This window comes from Coturnix japonica, chromosome 8 (genome assembly GCF_001577835.2).
Source record: "Coturnix japonica isolate 7356 chromosome 8, Coturnix japonica 2.1, whole genome shotgun sequence".
NCBI classification, from domain to species: Eukaryota; Metazoa; Chordata; class Aves; order Galliformes; family Phasianidae; genus Coturnix; species Coturnix japonica.
Window position 1 is genome coordinate 9,077,454 of NC_029523.1, and position 15,756 is coordinate 9,093,209.

Sequence of the window (15,756 nt, forward strand, 5' to 3'; positions counted from 1 at the left end):
AATAAAAATCTTATGTTACAGCTCTACAATGCATATGTAGAAACTCAGGATCAATTGCTTTTGGAAAAGTTGGAGAATAAGAGAATCAATAAATATTTGGATGAAATTGTACAGGAGGTTGAAGCCAAAGCACCAATTCTGAAACGTCAACGTGAGGAATTTGAGCGTTCCCAAAGAGCTGTTGCTAGTCTATCTGCAAAGCTTGAACAAGCTATGAAGGTTAGTATAGAAGGGGAAAAAAAGCACAAAAAATATGAAGGGAAAAAAAATAGAGGGCTGCTAAAATATCTATAAATTGTGTCTTCTGTTCAACTGTTCCTGTGGGGGAAATGTCTGTTGAACTTTCTAACTTGAGACTTATTGGGCTGTGCATTATGTTCTACAGAAACAATACTTTTAATACTTTGGAGGCTTAGGTGTGATTTTTGTGGTGGGAAAAAAAAAAAAAATACAGACTTTGGTGTTTCTATTAATACACACTCTAATAGAGCATTATGCATTGTGGCTTCTGATTCCTAAATGCATGATGTTTAACCTTGAGGAAATAAAGCTTGAGAGTTGCACACTTTAATTGAAAAAGTAGAGCTACTAGTCTTGAAGTAAGCAAGTAGATAAGTAGAAATTGAGAACTGTTGTGCATGTTTAATTCACAGTGCATACCTCAGTAACTGACATCATCTCTCTCTCAAAAAATAAAAATAAGGAAAAAATTTCTTGAATGAATTATTGAATGTATTTCTGAACTGCAGGAAATCCAGAGGTTGCAGGAGGATACTGATTCGGCCAATAAGCAGACCTCTCTGCTTGAAAGAGAAAATCAGAGACTGGAAATACAAGTGAAAGACCTTTCACAGCAGGTACAACAAATGTTGCTGTTGTTTTAAAGTGCTCTGCTTTTGGTTTGTTTATTAATAAAGTGCTGTTTTTCTGAAGTCTGTTTGAAAGTTGTGTTCGGCTATAGTCATTCTTAGGCTGTCACAAGAACTAACATTTCCCTGAGACAATATGGTATTTACATTTCTGCTTACAAAATTTTGCCGATAGAGGAGAGGCAGCTTTAGTGTCATATTGTTCAACATCTGTCTAGTAAACTAAAGTATAATTTGTTTATTTTTCAATTTTTATTTTTTTTTTTGTTTAATTGGAATACCCTGTCCCTGTTGTGTTCAAGGAATTGAACACAAATATCAACTTCTGATTTTGATGTGGTTTTCTTTCTGCAATCTGTCTTTTTAATAATGCAATTACCTCACAAAGGTATGTTTATTGTAACAGCTCATGAATTGTAGGAAAAAGAAAATACTTGAAATTATTTGGTAATATTCTTTTTTTCTGAGCAAACTTTTAAAGCAGTGTGCAGGTCTTATGCTAGAATGTTCTCTTTCAGGTTCGTGTGCTGTTAATGGAACTTGAGGAAGCTAGAGGCAATCATGTTATTCGTGATGAAGAAGTCAGCTCTGCTGATATCAGTAGCTCTTCTGAAGTAATATCTCAACACCTAGTGTCCTACAGAAATATTGAAGAACTTCAGCAGCAGAATCAGCGTCTCCTGGTGGCTCTTAGGGAGCTGGGAGAGACTAGAGAAAAAGAGGAGCAAGAAGCAACATCATCCAAGTAAATAATTTGTTCTTTCTAGTAAAATGTTTATACTACGCAGTAGCTATTCGCTTTTTTTTTCTTACTAATTATTTGTATATAAGATAATATGTGTTCATGAGCAATTACATAACTGTGGTTTAACCTGGGAGAGGGGGCTCAGCATCACAGCTCTTTCTTTGCTCGTTATTTCCGCTCCCAGTGAGAGAAGGCAGAGAACTGAATGGAAAAAAAAAAAAAAAAAAAAGCAAAAAAAAAAGCAGAACTTTAAGGGTTGAGATTAAAAATTATTTACTGACACAGAAAACGGAAAAAAGGTTCATAGTTATGATAATTATATGTATGCACATACACACAAAACAAGTGATGCACAAGCAATTGCTCAGCCCCTGCCAACTACTGCCTAGCCAGCTCCCAAGCAGTTGCTGCCCACTCTTGCCAACTCCTCACTGTTTTGCATTTCTTGGTTTGTGTTTTTTTTTGCATAATGCCAAATGGGATGGAATATCCCTCTGGCCAGCTTAGGGCAGCTGTCCTGGTTCTGTCCCCTCCCAGCTCCTTGTGCCCCCCAGCTCCTCACTGGTGGGGCATTGAAAGAAGCTGTAAAACAGAATGTCCTTGGCTCTGTAACATCTGAAACATTGGTATGTTATCAACTTAGTTTTTCTCATGAAGCCAAAACACAGAATCATACCAGACACAGTGGAAGTAAAATCTATGCTGTCTCAGCTGAAACTAGGACAGTAAAATATAAGGGTAATTGTTATTAAGCAAATGCTGTATAGCTTTATATCTCATCATTCCCCTTCAACATTGTTTATTTGACTAATGTAAATAATTTTTCTTCAAACATTCTTCCTAAACTTTTTTTTTCAATCCATAGATTTGCGGGTCTGAGAATACACACTGAAATGACAGCCTTTTATGATAGGAGTAGTCTGTGTGAAAGTCTTTTAAACCTATGACATTCAGGAAAAGTGATTGTCAGTCTTCCACTAAATGCAATTCTACACAGAGCTGTTATTCAAAGAAAAAAAAAGGTTAAGTTCTCATTTCTGCTGAGGAAAAAAAAAAAAGTGTATGGGCTATAAAGTCCTCAAATAATGTAATTCTATATTATGCATTCTCAGCATGATTTTCTCTTAATGCTACTCTTTGAAGTTACTCACATGAGCAGAGTTACCTCTATTCTGCCTTTCATGAAAGGGGAGGCCTACTTTCTTCCAGTCATTTACAGCAGTCAAGACCTTATGCCATTCTTCCCATGTTTTCTCAAAAATGTCTTTGATGCTTAACTTTCAAAGGCAATAAGCGTACTCTGGAAGACTTGTCATGAAATCTAAGAAGTGTGTAGCCTTGGTAAGTGTTGCTGTTATATTACTAAAAACCACTGGTCTTGGTTTCAGAATTTCTGAGCTTCGGAGTCAACTTGATGAAGCTCTCCATGAGCTAGAAAAACTGCGTGAATCACGTCACCATCAGTTGCAGCTTGTTGAGTCAATCGTTCGTCAGCGTGACATGTTTCGCATATTGTTGGCACAGACCACAGGAGCTGTCATTCCTTTGCAAGGTAAGTTCCATGCTTCTGCATCAGTTGTTAGGACTTTCCAGAGATGTTGCACAAATGTAACAAGTAGTTTCTGTTAATCTCATATTCAGCTTTTACCCTTACTCTCCAGAATACCCATGAATTGGATTGGATGCATGATTCTATTTTTGTAGTGTAATAACTTAGACACGGTGACTCAACTGTAGTGGTTACTACATATGTGATGTAGTAGCTAATTGTAGGTGTAAAGAATGGGCAGTCAGTAGCTTGTTGAGGAAAACACACAACTTTCCTAGCAACATGATACTGTTCTTAGGTTATATCATCTTCTCCTTTGGAAAGTCTTCATTCAGTTGTAGCCTTTAAAATTTAAATTATTTTTTGTAGCATCTGGTATGTTGTCGGAAGAGATTTCTCTTACAACTACTCCGAAGCGCCCAAGTATGCCTCAGGCCATGTCAACTCCTGCTCCAGTTTCAATGAGTGAGTCAGTGGAGGCCGTAGAGGCTAAGGCTGCACTTAAGCAGGTATATATATTTTTTTATTTTTATTTTTTGGAAAACATTACACAAAGCTGTTATTGGTTGCATTTTGTTTTGTCTTTTATTTTTACTTTTGTAAGCACATTAATGTCTGTTCTTTGATGCAGTTGCAGGAAGTTTTTGAGAACTATAAAAAAGAAAAAGCAGAGAATGACAAGTTGCTGAATGAACAAAATGAAAAGCTTCAGGAGCAAGTCACAGAATTGAGGTCACAAAATGCAAAGATATCCACACAGTTGGAGTTCGCCTCCAAGCGGTAAATTGGCAGTTTCAATTGCATTACTTTATGTATGTGTTCTTAACAGTAGAATCACATGGACTGTGACATAGGTTACTCAGGAAGAGCTGCCAGTTAAACGTAAGTATTTTGTTAAAACACAAAATCCTGAGGGCGGGATCAAGAATATACCTCATACTTGAGTGCAGCATGTATGAGGCTATCTGAAAACTAGCACGTATCAACATGAAATATGTCTGTGTACTTACACATCTTCAATTTAATTTAAAAAAAAAAAAAAAAAAGGTATGGTAGAAAACATGCTTTGCTTTGTTGTTCTGTGTGAAGTTATGAGATGCTGCAGGATAATGTTGAAGGCTATCGTCGAGAAATAACATCTCTACATGAAAGAACCCAGAAACTCACAGCAACAACTCAGAAGCAAGAACAGATCATTAACACTATGACTCAAGACCTGAGAGGTGCTAATGAAAAACTGGCAGTAGCAGAAGTGAGTAATACAATGGATTATTCTTCGCATATTTCAAGTTAGTGCCAGAATTTTTTTAAAAAGTTGTTAAAATTGGATGTGTGATAGTTTTAAATATGTCAACTGCTGTATTTGTAGTAGTATGTATACTTGTGTGTTGTTGAATTTAATGTTGTTTATTTGCTACTTTACAGGAGATATATCAATTACTGAGTAAAGATGGAATAAGATTTCCAAGGTGTTTCAATACCCGTATTTACATAGTAAACAGAATGGGATAAGGGAAACAGTTATATTATTACTGTTCTTGGCCTATCCATGTAAATCTTGATTTACAGCCTGTAGTTAAATCAAAAGCTTGCTTCAGTAGTATTAATTGATCATACTAGTACTGTCTGAAGTAAAAAATAATGGCCGGATTTGGGACTGATAAGACAATTCTTATTCTTTGCTGTCCCAAAGGTGAGAGCAGAAAATCTAAAAAGAGAGAAAGATATCTTGAAAATGTCGGATGTGCGCTTGACTCAGCAACGTGAATCTCTACTGGTTGAACAAAGAGGACAGAACTTGCTACTTACTAATTTGCGAACTATTCAGGTATGGGATGTTACTCATGAATCTCTGTCAGTCTTCAGTAAATGTCAACTGAAATTGACTTCCTGAGTCATAGATTAGGGTCTGAAGGAGGATTGTTTGCTTGTTTGTTACAAGTTGACACTAATCATAAATTATTTGAGTGACTTCTTTAAGATTTCTTTTTATTCCAGTCCTGAATTATGGTATTCAAGATTTTGCCCATGTAGATAATAGAGAATTTTGGAATGATGAGCAGGGTTTTTGCATTAAGACAGAGATGAAATGTGAAACAAAGAAAAAGGGGAAAAAAAAAAAAGTTATTTATAATCGTAAAATTTACCAATGCTTGCCTTAATAGAAATAAGTATACCTTAAAACAATAAGGGTTTTTGAGTTTTTAAGGTAAACTTACTTCTGTAGCATTAATATGAAGGTTGCACATTTTTGTCATTTTCTCCTTTTTAGAAGGCTTTTTGTTGTTTGTTTGTTTGTTTAATCCCCAGTATTAGACCACCTAGTAGTGAGTAGTGGATTTTCTCCTAATGATACTTGTTATATCCATATTATTAAAGAATATATCAAAACTAAGTCATAAGTCTTAACTGCTGTCTCATGTTTATTTCTTGTTCCATGTAGTAATTAGTGTGGTTAGGAGAAGTGTTGTGACAATAAACTTTCATAAAGCACTGCAATAATTCAGAAGAAAAATACTGAAATATGTTGTAAGAATTCTGCATTATGTTCTTTTATCAGGGAATACTGGAGAGGTCTGAGACAGAAACAAAACAAAGACTCAATAATCAGGTAGAAAAGCTGGAGCGTGAGATATCTCAGCTAAAGAAGAAACTAGAAAGTGAGGTGGAACAAAGACATGCTCTTACCAAAAATCAGGAGGTAAAGTATAGCTATACTGAACTTGCTTTAGTGAAAATAAAGCAAAAGTTGTGAATGGCTTCTGCCAGCATACAGTAAATTTTCAGATGTGAAGTTTAGGAGCACACTGGGACTTCCTGTTGTGTGTTCAGGTTCATATCCTGGATCTTAAGAGGCAGCTGGAGACTGAGACAAACCGTCACATTAGCACAAAGGAGCTTTTGAAGAATGCCCAGAAAGAAATTACAGTGTTGAAACAACAGCTTAATAATACAGAGGCTCAGCTAGCATCTCAGTCATCACAGAGGGCTCCAGGGAAAGGTAAAAATGTTTTCCTACATTGAATTTCTTCTTATGCTAAATACTATTATGTGCAGAATTGTTAGATTCATCACAGTTCAGAATTAAGGAATCAATACACTAAATAATAAACCACCTAATTTTTGCAACCACAGATTTGAGCAAAAGATGACCAGGATGAGCTTTTAAAGTAAAATCAGCATCCAGCAGAACTCAAAAATGTAAAAAAGTAAAACCAAACTAATTAAAGAATCCCTTTTATTTTTATTTGAGGGCTCATCTATAAAGGTATCTATTTTTAAGTAGCAATTTTTTGTGAATCAACACTGTTTATTGTAAGCCACTCTTTTGATTAGAAGTGGCTACTTTCTGTAGGGAAGCTTTGTGAGGGTGATTTTATTTTCATTTAATTTTTTTTTCTCTCAGTTATCCTCAAAATAAGTCAATTTTTGAGTGGAACAGTGGTCTAAAAGACTTCCACAGATAATGAATGTCTTCTGATATTATAGGTCAGCCTGGTACAAGTGAAGATGTGGATGATCTTGTAAGTCGACTCAGACAAGCTGATGAACAAGTCAATGACCTAAGAGAAAGACTCAAGACTAGTTCTAGTAACGTGGAACAGTACAGGGCCATGGTTCTTAGTCTAGAGGAATCTCTTAATAAGGAAAAACAAGTAAGTAGTTAACATCTAATGTTCTTTATTAAAGCAAAATGGGAAATACAGTGAAAGATGTTATGTTTCATTTGTGTTGTGTTCTGTAAACTTATGGGAGGAATTAGAAAGCACCTAAGGTTAGCTAAGTAAACACCGTAAAATAATGTAGTTAAATCAAACTTTAGACAACTTGATTAAAAATACTTATAACAGTGGAAATATTAAATTATTTTTATGGCATATTTTTAAAATGTTGAATTTTAAATTTGACTCGGCTTTGTACTTCCTTCAAAACAGGGAATTCTTCTAAAAATGTTTCTTGTAACACTGTAATCATTGTTCTAAAAATATTATTTCTCAGTCAAAGCTGTTTAATCCATACCTTCTTTAGCGAAATGAGGTCTGCAGTGATTCTGAAGACCGCTCTTTATGTGGTGGTTGGTCTTTATGGGAACAGCTTCATAACAACTTTCCCTTCTATCAAATACTTGACCATTTTAGTGGTTAATGAGCTGTTCTTGCAAGCTGTTCAGCAATCAAAATAAGATTGACTGGGGAAACTTATTTTCTATTGAAGTAACAGCTTCATAGGATGGTATGTTTTTCTAGTATTCAGTTTTCTTCTGATCTGTCTTCTGTTACTATAAAACTTAATTGCGGTTTGATTTGCTTTATGAGTGTTCCAGGCTTAGTGTGAAATAAAGAGGTTGATGTGTGGTTGAATGTAGTCTTCTAAAGCATATCTTAGGTGTACTTTTAGCTTGGAGAAGATAAGGTTCTGGGGAGACCTCATTGTGTGCTTTCAGTGCTTAAAGGGATCTTATAATCTGGAGGGAGGCCAACTTTTTACATGAGCAGATAGTGATAGGACAAGGGGGAATGGCTTTTAAACTAAGAGATAGGAAATTTAGGTTAGATGTTAGGCAGAAATTCTTTACTCAGAGAGTAATGAGTACTGGAAACGGTTGCCCAGAGGAGTTATGAATGCTCCATCCCTGAAGGCATTTAAGCCCAGGTTGGATGCATTTAAGGCCTGAGCAACCTGATCTAGTGGAACGCAACCCTCCCTGTGGGAGAGGATTGGAACTAGATGAACTCTGTGGACCCTTTCAATCTAAGATATTCCATGATTCTTTGTATTGTACTTCTGAAAAAATGCGTTTTTTTCAGTGCTGTTTGTGAGTTTCAACATTTTCAGTGATTTACTAAATGAGATGTTGAAAATACCTTCTCTGAGTTTAAAATACTACTAAAATTGAAGTACGACGTTTAAAGCAAAAAAGAAAAAAAAAAGCTTCCAATGTATCTATATGTAATTATGAGCTTTGATGAAAGGTGACAGAAGAAGTTCGTGCAACAGTTGAAGCTCGTCTGAAGGAGTCTTCAGAGTATCAAGCACAGCTGGAAAGGAAGTTGATGGAGTCAGAAAAAGAAAAGCAGGAACTTCAAGAGGAAAAGCGTAAAGCTGTGGAGAATATGGAGCAGCAGGTACACATCAAATACCACCTCTCTTAGACTCCCTTGCAGTGTCCTCAAGAATATGCTTTTACTTAATTCCCTCCTTCTGTATGAGCAATGCATTTTATTATTGCCCAGAACTAAATCTCTTAGGGTTTGCAAAAGTCTAAGTAAATCTGAGAGGTTTCCAAATGTGAGTAGTATGTGAACTTTATCAGTTCGCTGAGTTAGTGACAATTCCAATGGACTACCATCCTCTTGAACTCTAAGCACAAGATACAGAAAAGTGTGAATTAAAAAAAAAAAAAAAAGCCTTTGGGAAAGGTTTTAGGTGATCTGTTTTGAAACATAAGCCAAAGGAGTACCTGTAGGATGCACATAACCTAAAACTAGAGTGACCTTTGTCTGTATTTGTCTCTTATTTGGGCTCTAACTGTAGTGCAGTTGGCACTACTTAAAGCCAGACTATGAAAGAACAGTATTATTTTTCTGCTAGGGAGGAATTTTGAATGTTTATAAAACAAAGATGTAGGAGTGTTTCTTTTTATGTTTTAACTGTTATAAAATAATTATACTTCAGCTTTAATTTATTCGTAACTGCCTACTTTCAAAGTGGCATTCAATACTTAGTTAAATACTTTGCCATTTAGTCTGTAAGTTTTTGTTTTGTTTTTGGATTTTGTTTGATTTTATTTATTTTTCTCCTTCATTCATCACTGTAGCTGTCAGAACTAAAGAAGAGCATGTCAACTTTGCAGTCAGAAGTTCAGGAAGCCCTTCAGAGGGCTAGCACAGCTCTAAGTAATGAACAGCAAGCAAGACGGGACTGCCAGGAACAAGTATGTATGTCATAGTTGCCTATTTTAGCCAAAGGTAGTAAAATTAATGTTAGTTTTTCATTGTTTCTCTTGAACTTAGAGCATTTTTCAAGATTATTCTGCCAATCATATTACAGAGAAAGGAAAATAACTGTAAGAGCATTTTCTCTGTTTTGTGAACGTCTTTCTTAATGCATCGTTGCCTTACCTTATCAAATGTGGTTTTATAAACTAAACTGACTTTGAGATAAAGTAATGCTGCAAGCACAGTTTTTGTCATTAAAAAGTGCAATGAGTTCTAAGGTTTGCTTCATTATGTAAAAAATATATTAGCAGCATGTGATAAGATTAGCTGTTGTTTAATCCAACCCAAAATTTATCAGACAGTCTTTTCTGTTCTTTTTACCTAATGCTATATACCATATGACCGCAGGCTGTCCTTAGCTTTTTAGCCTCATGTATCTTTGCACATCCATATATAGAAATTTACATATAGATATATAGATATTTAGATATATAGAAATATATTAGGGCACTATGGTTAGGCTGCAGTTGGACTTGATGATCTTCAAGTTCTTTTCCAACCTGGGTAATTCTATGATTCTGTATCCACCAACTAGTGGATGTTTTTGTAAAAATTTCCATGTCTTAACTGTGCAGAATCTACAGCAAGAGCATTGATTGTAGATTATCTACAAAAAGTGTTTCTTCCACCAACCCTCTCAAAAGAAATGATTACATATTCTAACTTTTCTTAAATAGGATAATTTATATCAATTTCTTCTATGCTTAGGAATGGCAAAAGGTTTTGGCCAGTGGTTTTCTTTTTATAGATAATAGTCTCGTGTGGGTTGGAAGGGACCTTAGAGATCATCGAGTCCAGCTCCCGGGATTCGAGCCTCTGTGTAGCAGAGCGGCACTTCTACCACTTGCGCCACAGGGTGGATTCGAACCCCAGGCCCCGCTGTTGCAACGCGGCATTCCTACCACTGCGCAACCATGATCAGTGGTCATTAATTTTGTCTAGCATTTGGGAATCTCCAGGTATGTATCAAGCATAATGTTAAAGGTAACAGAATCTGTCATTGTTTTCTTCAGGCGAAAATGGCTTCTGAAGCTCAGAATAAATATGAACGTGAATTAATGCTTCATGCTGCTGATGTTGAGGCATTACAGGCTATTAAAGAACAAGCTGCCAAGAATACAGCAGTAAAGCAGCAGCTAGAGGAAGCTGCACAGAAAGCTGAGTCTACATTGTTAGAATGCAAAGCCTCCTGGGAAGAGAGAGAGAGAATGATGAAGGTATGGTTGTTTTTATGGTTCCAGTAGATGTTTTCAGTTACCAGTCTACGTGAACTTTAAATTGCTGAACAATTTTGTTGTAGGATGAAGCTTCAACACTTGCATCCCGCTGTGAAGACTTGGAAAAACAAAATCGATTATTACATGAGCAACTGGAAAGTCTGAGTGACAAGTTGGTGACCTCTATGAAAGAAGCCATGCCAGCTGCATTAAATGTTTCTCTCAATGAGGAAGGGAAATCCCAGGAACAAATTTTAGAAATTCTTAGGTAAATTCAGCCGGGGCTCCTTCTCTTGGTGGCTTTAATTCAGTTTCCAAAATAAATAGTTCAGTCCTGCTTTATATTTGAGAGACAATGTATAAAATTTCCTACGTTTTTATTAATAGGAGGTGGTTGGTTGTTCTGTGTCAGTAACTAGTAATGAGAATTTCTTTCTACTCCTAAAAAAAAGTAAAGTCAATTTTGACAGGAAGCAAAAGCAGATTTTACAGTATGTGATTGGCAGGAAAGATTCATGGAGATTTTCTCATGTTTTTTTCTTAACCTAATTTTTTTTTAATGGTTTTGTCTCAAATTTTCATCTTTCTGGATCAATTTCTATACTCTTAATTTTTTAGACAGATGTTTCTACTTAAAATGTTTTGCTTCACGTTTTCATCAACATGATGCCTTGTTCGTCTTTTGCAGATTTATACGTCGAGAAAAGGAGATTGCAGAAACTAGATTTGAGGTGGCCCAGGTGGAAAGTTTGCGTTATCGCCAGAGAGTGGAGCATCTGGAAAGAGAACTCCAGGAACTGCAAGACAGTCTCAATGCAGAGAGAGAGAAGGTGCAGGTATGGCTCAGTTTATGTTTACGATGCAGGGAAGTAGAGGGTTGCTCTCGGTGTTATTCTTTTTGTCATTGCTGCCTGTGCTCAAGAATTTTTGAAGAATCAGAACCTTTTGAAATGAGTTTGGTATCTAACCAAATTGAGAGTCTTGTCTGGGATCCTGTAAAGCAGTGGCAATACTAAAAGCATGTAAATGCTTTTTTTCAACCAGGAAGGCCAAAGCCCACCTGGAGTTGAATCTAGCTAAGGAGATAAAGAATAATAAAAAAGGCTTTTTTAAATACATTAACAGCAAAAGGAAGGCTAGGGAGAATGTGGGCCCCATACTAGGTGAGGGGGGCGCTCTGGTAACAGGGGATGCTGAGAAGGCGGAAATACTGAATGCCTTCTTTGCTTCTGTCTTTAGTGAAAGGGCTCTCCCTCAGGAATCCCGGACCCTGGAGGTTGATGAGAGAGTCTGGGGAATGGGAGATTTCTTTTTAGTCAGGGAAGAGGTGGTCCGTGAGTGCCTAGGAAACATTAAGGTCCATAAGTCCATGGGACCTGATGGGGTGCATCCGCGGGTGCTGAGAGAGCTGGCGGGAGTCATTGCTGAGCCGCTCTCTGTAATCTTTCAGAGGTCTTGGAGAACTGGGGAGGTGCCTGAAGACTGGAGGACGGCCAATGTCACTCCAGTCTTCAAAAAGGGCAAGAAGGAAGACCCGGGTAACTATAGGCCAGTCAGCCTCACCTCTGTCGCAGGGAAGGTGATGGAACAGCTTGTGCTGGTTACCATCTCCAGACAACTGGGTGATAAGGAGGTTGATCAGGGACTCAGCATGGGTTCACCAAGGGTAGGTCGTAGCCTCGACCACCGTGGTGGGCCTTTTATGAAGATGTCAACTAGCTGGGTGACAGGGGAGGGGTAGAATGTAGCTCACCTTGTTTCAGTAAGGCTTTTGATACTGTCCCCCTGACATCCTTATAAATAAAGCTGAGGAAGTATGGAATAGATGAGTTGTACGTGAAGTGGGTTATAATTGGGCTAACTGGCAGAAGTGAGAGGTTGGTACGTTGGAGGTGCGGTGTCGTGCTGGAGGCCTGTAAGCTATCGGGCGTCCCCCAGGGGTCTGTGCTGGTCCGGTCTTGTTCAAAGCAATCTTCATCAACGACCTGATGAACGGATAGTGACACCCTCTCCGAAGTTTGCTGAATGAGCATGAAGTTGGAAGGAGATTGGCTATTCACCTGAAAGGCTGGCTGCCATTCAGGAGACGTGGACAGGCTGGAGAGCTGGCAATAAGAACCGGATGAGGTTTACACAAAAGAAAGTGTAGAGTCCTTGCACCTGGGTAGAAATAATTGCATGCACCAGTACAGGCTGGGGGAAGACCTGCTGGAGAGGAGCTCTGCTGAGAGGGACCTGGGAGTCCTGGTGGACGGACAGATTGACATGAGCAAGCAGTGTGCCCTTGTAGCCAAAAAGGCCAATGGCAATACTGGGGTGTATTAAAGAGCGTGTTCGCAGCAGAGTCGAAGGGGTGACCTCCCCTCTCTCTGCCCTGGTGAGGCCTCATCTGGAATATTGTGTCCAGTTCTGGGCTCCCCAGTACAAAAACAGACAGGATTTCTTGGAAGAGTCAGCGGAGGGCCACTAAGATGGTGAAGGGCCTGGAGCACCTCCCCCTATGAGGAGAGACTTAGGATACTGGGATCTATTTAGCCTTGAAAAAAGAGGCTGAGAGGGGACTTGATGCCAGGTTTATAAATACCTGAGGATGTGGGAGCCATAGTTGGTGAGTCTGGTCTCTTTTCAAGTAGTGCGTGGGGATGGATAGGCGGTAATGGGATGAAGAGCTACAGGCATAGAAGTTGCCGCACAAGATGTGCGGAAGAACTTCTTTACAGTGAGGGTGACGGAGCACTGGAACAGGCTGCCCAGGGAGGTGGTGGAGTCTCCTTCTCTGGAGATATTTAAGACCCACCTGGACGCCTTCCTGTGTGACATGGTGTAGGAAGCCTGCTTTGGCAGGGGGGTTGGACTCGATGATCTCTAGAGGTCCCTTCCAACCCCTACAATTCTGTGATTCTGTGATTCTGTAAATAGAGAAAATAAAGATCTTTTATCTGTTTTTTTTCCCAATCTCTTTTTTTAGTGATATTTACTTGTTTTGAACATCTTTGTGAGATAATGAATGCCACACTAACATTAGTTAGTGTTATTCCTAGTCCCAGAAAGTATGTATTCATGTGCAGGCAAAACAAATGATAGAGTTAAATATTTTCAAAAGGTAACAGCAAAAACCATTGCGCAACATGAGGAATTAATGAAGAAAACAGAAACCATGAACGTACTGATAGAAACCAACAAGATGCTAAGAGAAGAGAAAGAGAGACTAGAACAAGAGCTACAACAAATGCAAGCAAAGGTTAGTACTGCGTTTCACATATGTTTGCAGGCATTCAAGCTGGTGAGTTAACATCTAGATATACTGTTGTTAATTACTTAAATTGTGATTATTCTTTTACATCAAACACAAATGTGTGCTGCCTTGCAACACTGGGGCCCGGAGTTCAAATCCCCCCTGTGGCGCAAGTGGTAGAAGTGCCGCTCTGCTACACAGAGGCTCGAATCCCAGGGGCTGGACTCGATGATCTCTAAGGTCCCTTCCAACCCACACGAGACTATGATACTATGATGATGTTCCATTTTGGATTTAAGATGATATTGCTCCACCTAGAATACTTCAGAGTCGTGAGTTCAGTTTTCCTTATGAGAATCTGAAAATCAGCATTTATCACTGATGTTATAACAAGGATGTTATCAGCTGATAATGGCACAGAAATACATGCAGAGTAGGCCACTGGAAATAGATACCTCTTCCCATTGCTTTAATAGTGCAGTGCAGTGTTGCTCAACTTCTAATATGCAATAATTCATTTCCTACAGTGAAGTGCAAAGCAATGGTCTTGAGATTGTGAAGCAATAACTGTAATTGTTTTTCCTGTAAGGTCATAGTCCACTCTTGCTTTCTGTTACTTTCTCTGCTTCCAGCTTGCTACTGGGAGGCAGACTTGGGGGGGGGGGGAAGCTTTATCATGACTTTCTTGAGAATGTTTAGGGTTTTTTCCTATGGTCTTTTTGCTGTCTCTGTCTTATCATCATTAAACAAAGCCTACCATAGTCCATTTTCTTGAGTCTTACAAGATTCAGATTGATCTCAAACTGTGATTTTCAGGTACGCAAGCTTGAGGCAGACATTCTGCCTCTACAAGAGTCTAACGCTGAACTGAGTGAGAAAAGTGGAATGTTGCAGGCAGAGAAAAAGCTTTTGGAAGAAGATGTCAAACGCTGGAAAACCCGGACACAGGTGAGAAATGCACATTAAAAGTTGCAAAACTTTTTTTTAAAACAAAAAAATCCCACAAAACTATGTAATTAAAAGTGACAGAAAACTAGGAAATGTATTTAAATTTAAAGCTGCATAAGTAGTGTTTTATAGGTAGGCTGTTCTAATTCGTAGGCAGATCAAATCAAAACACCGAATGAGGGAATAGGGTTTGGAAGGGACCTATCACTGAGTCCAGCCACCCCAGTGGAAGAAGGTCCACTGCAGTAGGTTTTACAGGAAACCATCCAGGCAGGTCTTAAATGTCTCCAGAGAAGGAGTCTCCATAACCTCTCTGGGTAGCTTCTTCCTGTGTTCCAGTTTGTGCCTGTTGCCCCTTGTTTTGTTGCTAGGCACCACTGAAAAGAGTCTGGCCCCATCCACTTGACTCCCACACAAAATACCTAATTTTTAAATAGTGACCAGATCCCTTCTCAGCCTTCTCCTGGTTGACAGTCTGAGATCTCTCAGTCTTTACTAGTATGGGAGATACTCCAGGCCCCTGCTCATTTTTGTGACTTTCTGCTAGACTCTCTAGAAGTTCCTTGTCTGGTTTGAACTAAGGAGCCCAGAACTGGACACTGTACTCCAGATGTGGCTTCACCAGGGCAGAGTAGAGGGAGAGAAGTCCCCCTGACGTGCTGGTGCTGTTCTTTTTTAATGCACTCCAACATACCAACATTGACCTTAGGTCCTTCTCTGCAGAGCTCACAAAAACAGTAGCTCTATTTAAAATGATTTCCTGAATGTATCTGTTTTATCATCTTATGAAAACAGATGTTTTGTCAACCTTTCAGCATTTGTTGAGTCAACAGAAGGACACAGATCTTGAAGAATATCGGAAGCTACTTTCTGAGAAGGAGGCAAATACCAAGCGTATACAACAAATGAGTGAAGAAACAGGCAGGCTTAAAGCTGAAATAGCCAGGTATTGTAAAAGTCAATCAGTAAAACATTTTATGTGAAGCCTAATATGTATAATAAAATCGCATATAGAAGTGTAACTTCTTCACTATTTCCATGTAAGTAATAAACTTTTGGTATTTTTTAATGTAGCTTGATAACATACAAATGAAATAAGAATTGTTTTGGAAGATGTCTCATAGCTAAAGAAGCTCTAAATGTGTTAAACATTTGTACTGTAAAATCCTAGTGAACACAGTTAACTATGGATGA

At 38.3% G+C, this 15,756-nt stretch overlaps 1 protein-coding gene across 6 annotated transcripts in view; it reads left to right on the plus strand.

Annotated features, from left to right (window-relative positions):
- TPR (translocated promoter region, nuclear basket protein) overlaps positions 1–15,756 on the plus strand; it is a 46,431-nt gene that overhangs the window by 10,241 nt on the left and 20,434 nt on the right. For all 6 annotated transcript variants that reach the window (XR_004308218.1, XM_015869858.2, XM_015869860.2 and 3 more), the window contains exons 12-30: positions 22–219; positions 750–857; positions 1,388–1,614; positions 3,003–3,166; positions 3,533–3,672; positions 3,795–3,943; positions 4,253–4,415; positions 4,857–4,991; positions 5,724–5,864; positions 5,996–6,164; positions 6,653–6,819; positions 8,137–8,289; positions 8,982–9,098; positions 10,176–10,379; positions 10,463–10,647; positions 11,068–11,215; positions 13,483–13,620; positions 14,431–14,562; positions 15,378–15,508. Coding sequence is in view for 5 of the 6 variants with exons in the window: in XM_015869858.2 (XP_015725344.1) it covers positions 22–219; positions 750–857; positions 1,388–1,614; positions 3,003–3,166; positions 3,533–3,672; positions 3,795–3,943; positions 4,253–4,415; positions 4,857–4,991; positions 5,724–5,864; positions 5,996–6,164; positions 6,653–6,819; positions 8,137–8,289; positions 8,982–9,098; positions 10,176–10,379; positions 10,463–10,647; positions 11,068–11,215; positions 13,483–13,620; positions 14,431–14,562; positions 15,378–15,508 (2,969 nt within the window). In the remaining variant the exon portion in view is untranslated. The remainder of the gene's footprint in view (positions 1–21; positions 220–749; positions 858–1,387; positions 1,615–3,002; positions 3,167–3,532; positions 3,673–3,794; positions 3,944–4,252; positions 4,416–4,856; positions 4,992–5,723; positions 5,865–5,995; positions 6,165–6,652; positions 6,820–8,136; positions 8,290–8,981; positions 9,099–10,175; positions 10,380–10,462; positions 10,648–11,067; positions 11,216–13,482; positions 13,621–14,430; positions 14,563–15,377; positions 15,509–15,756) is intronic.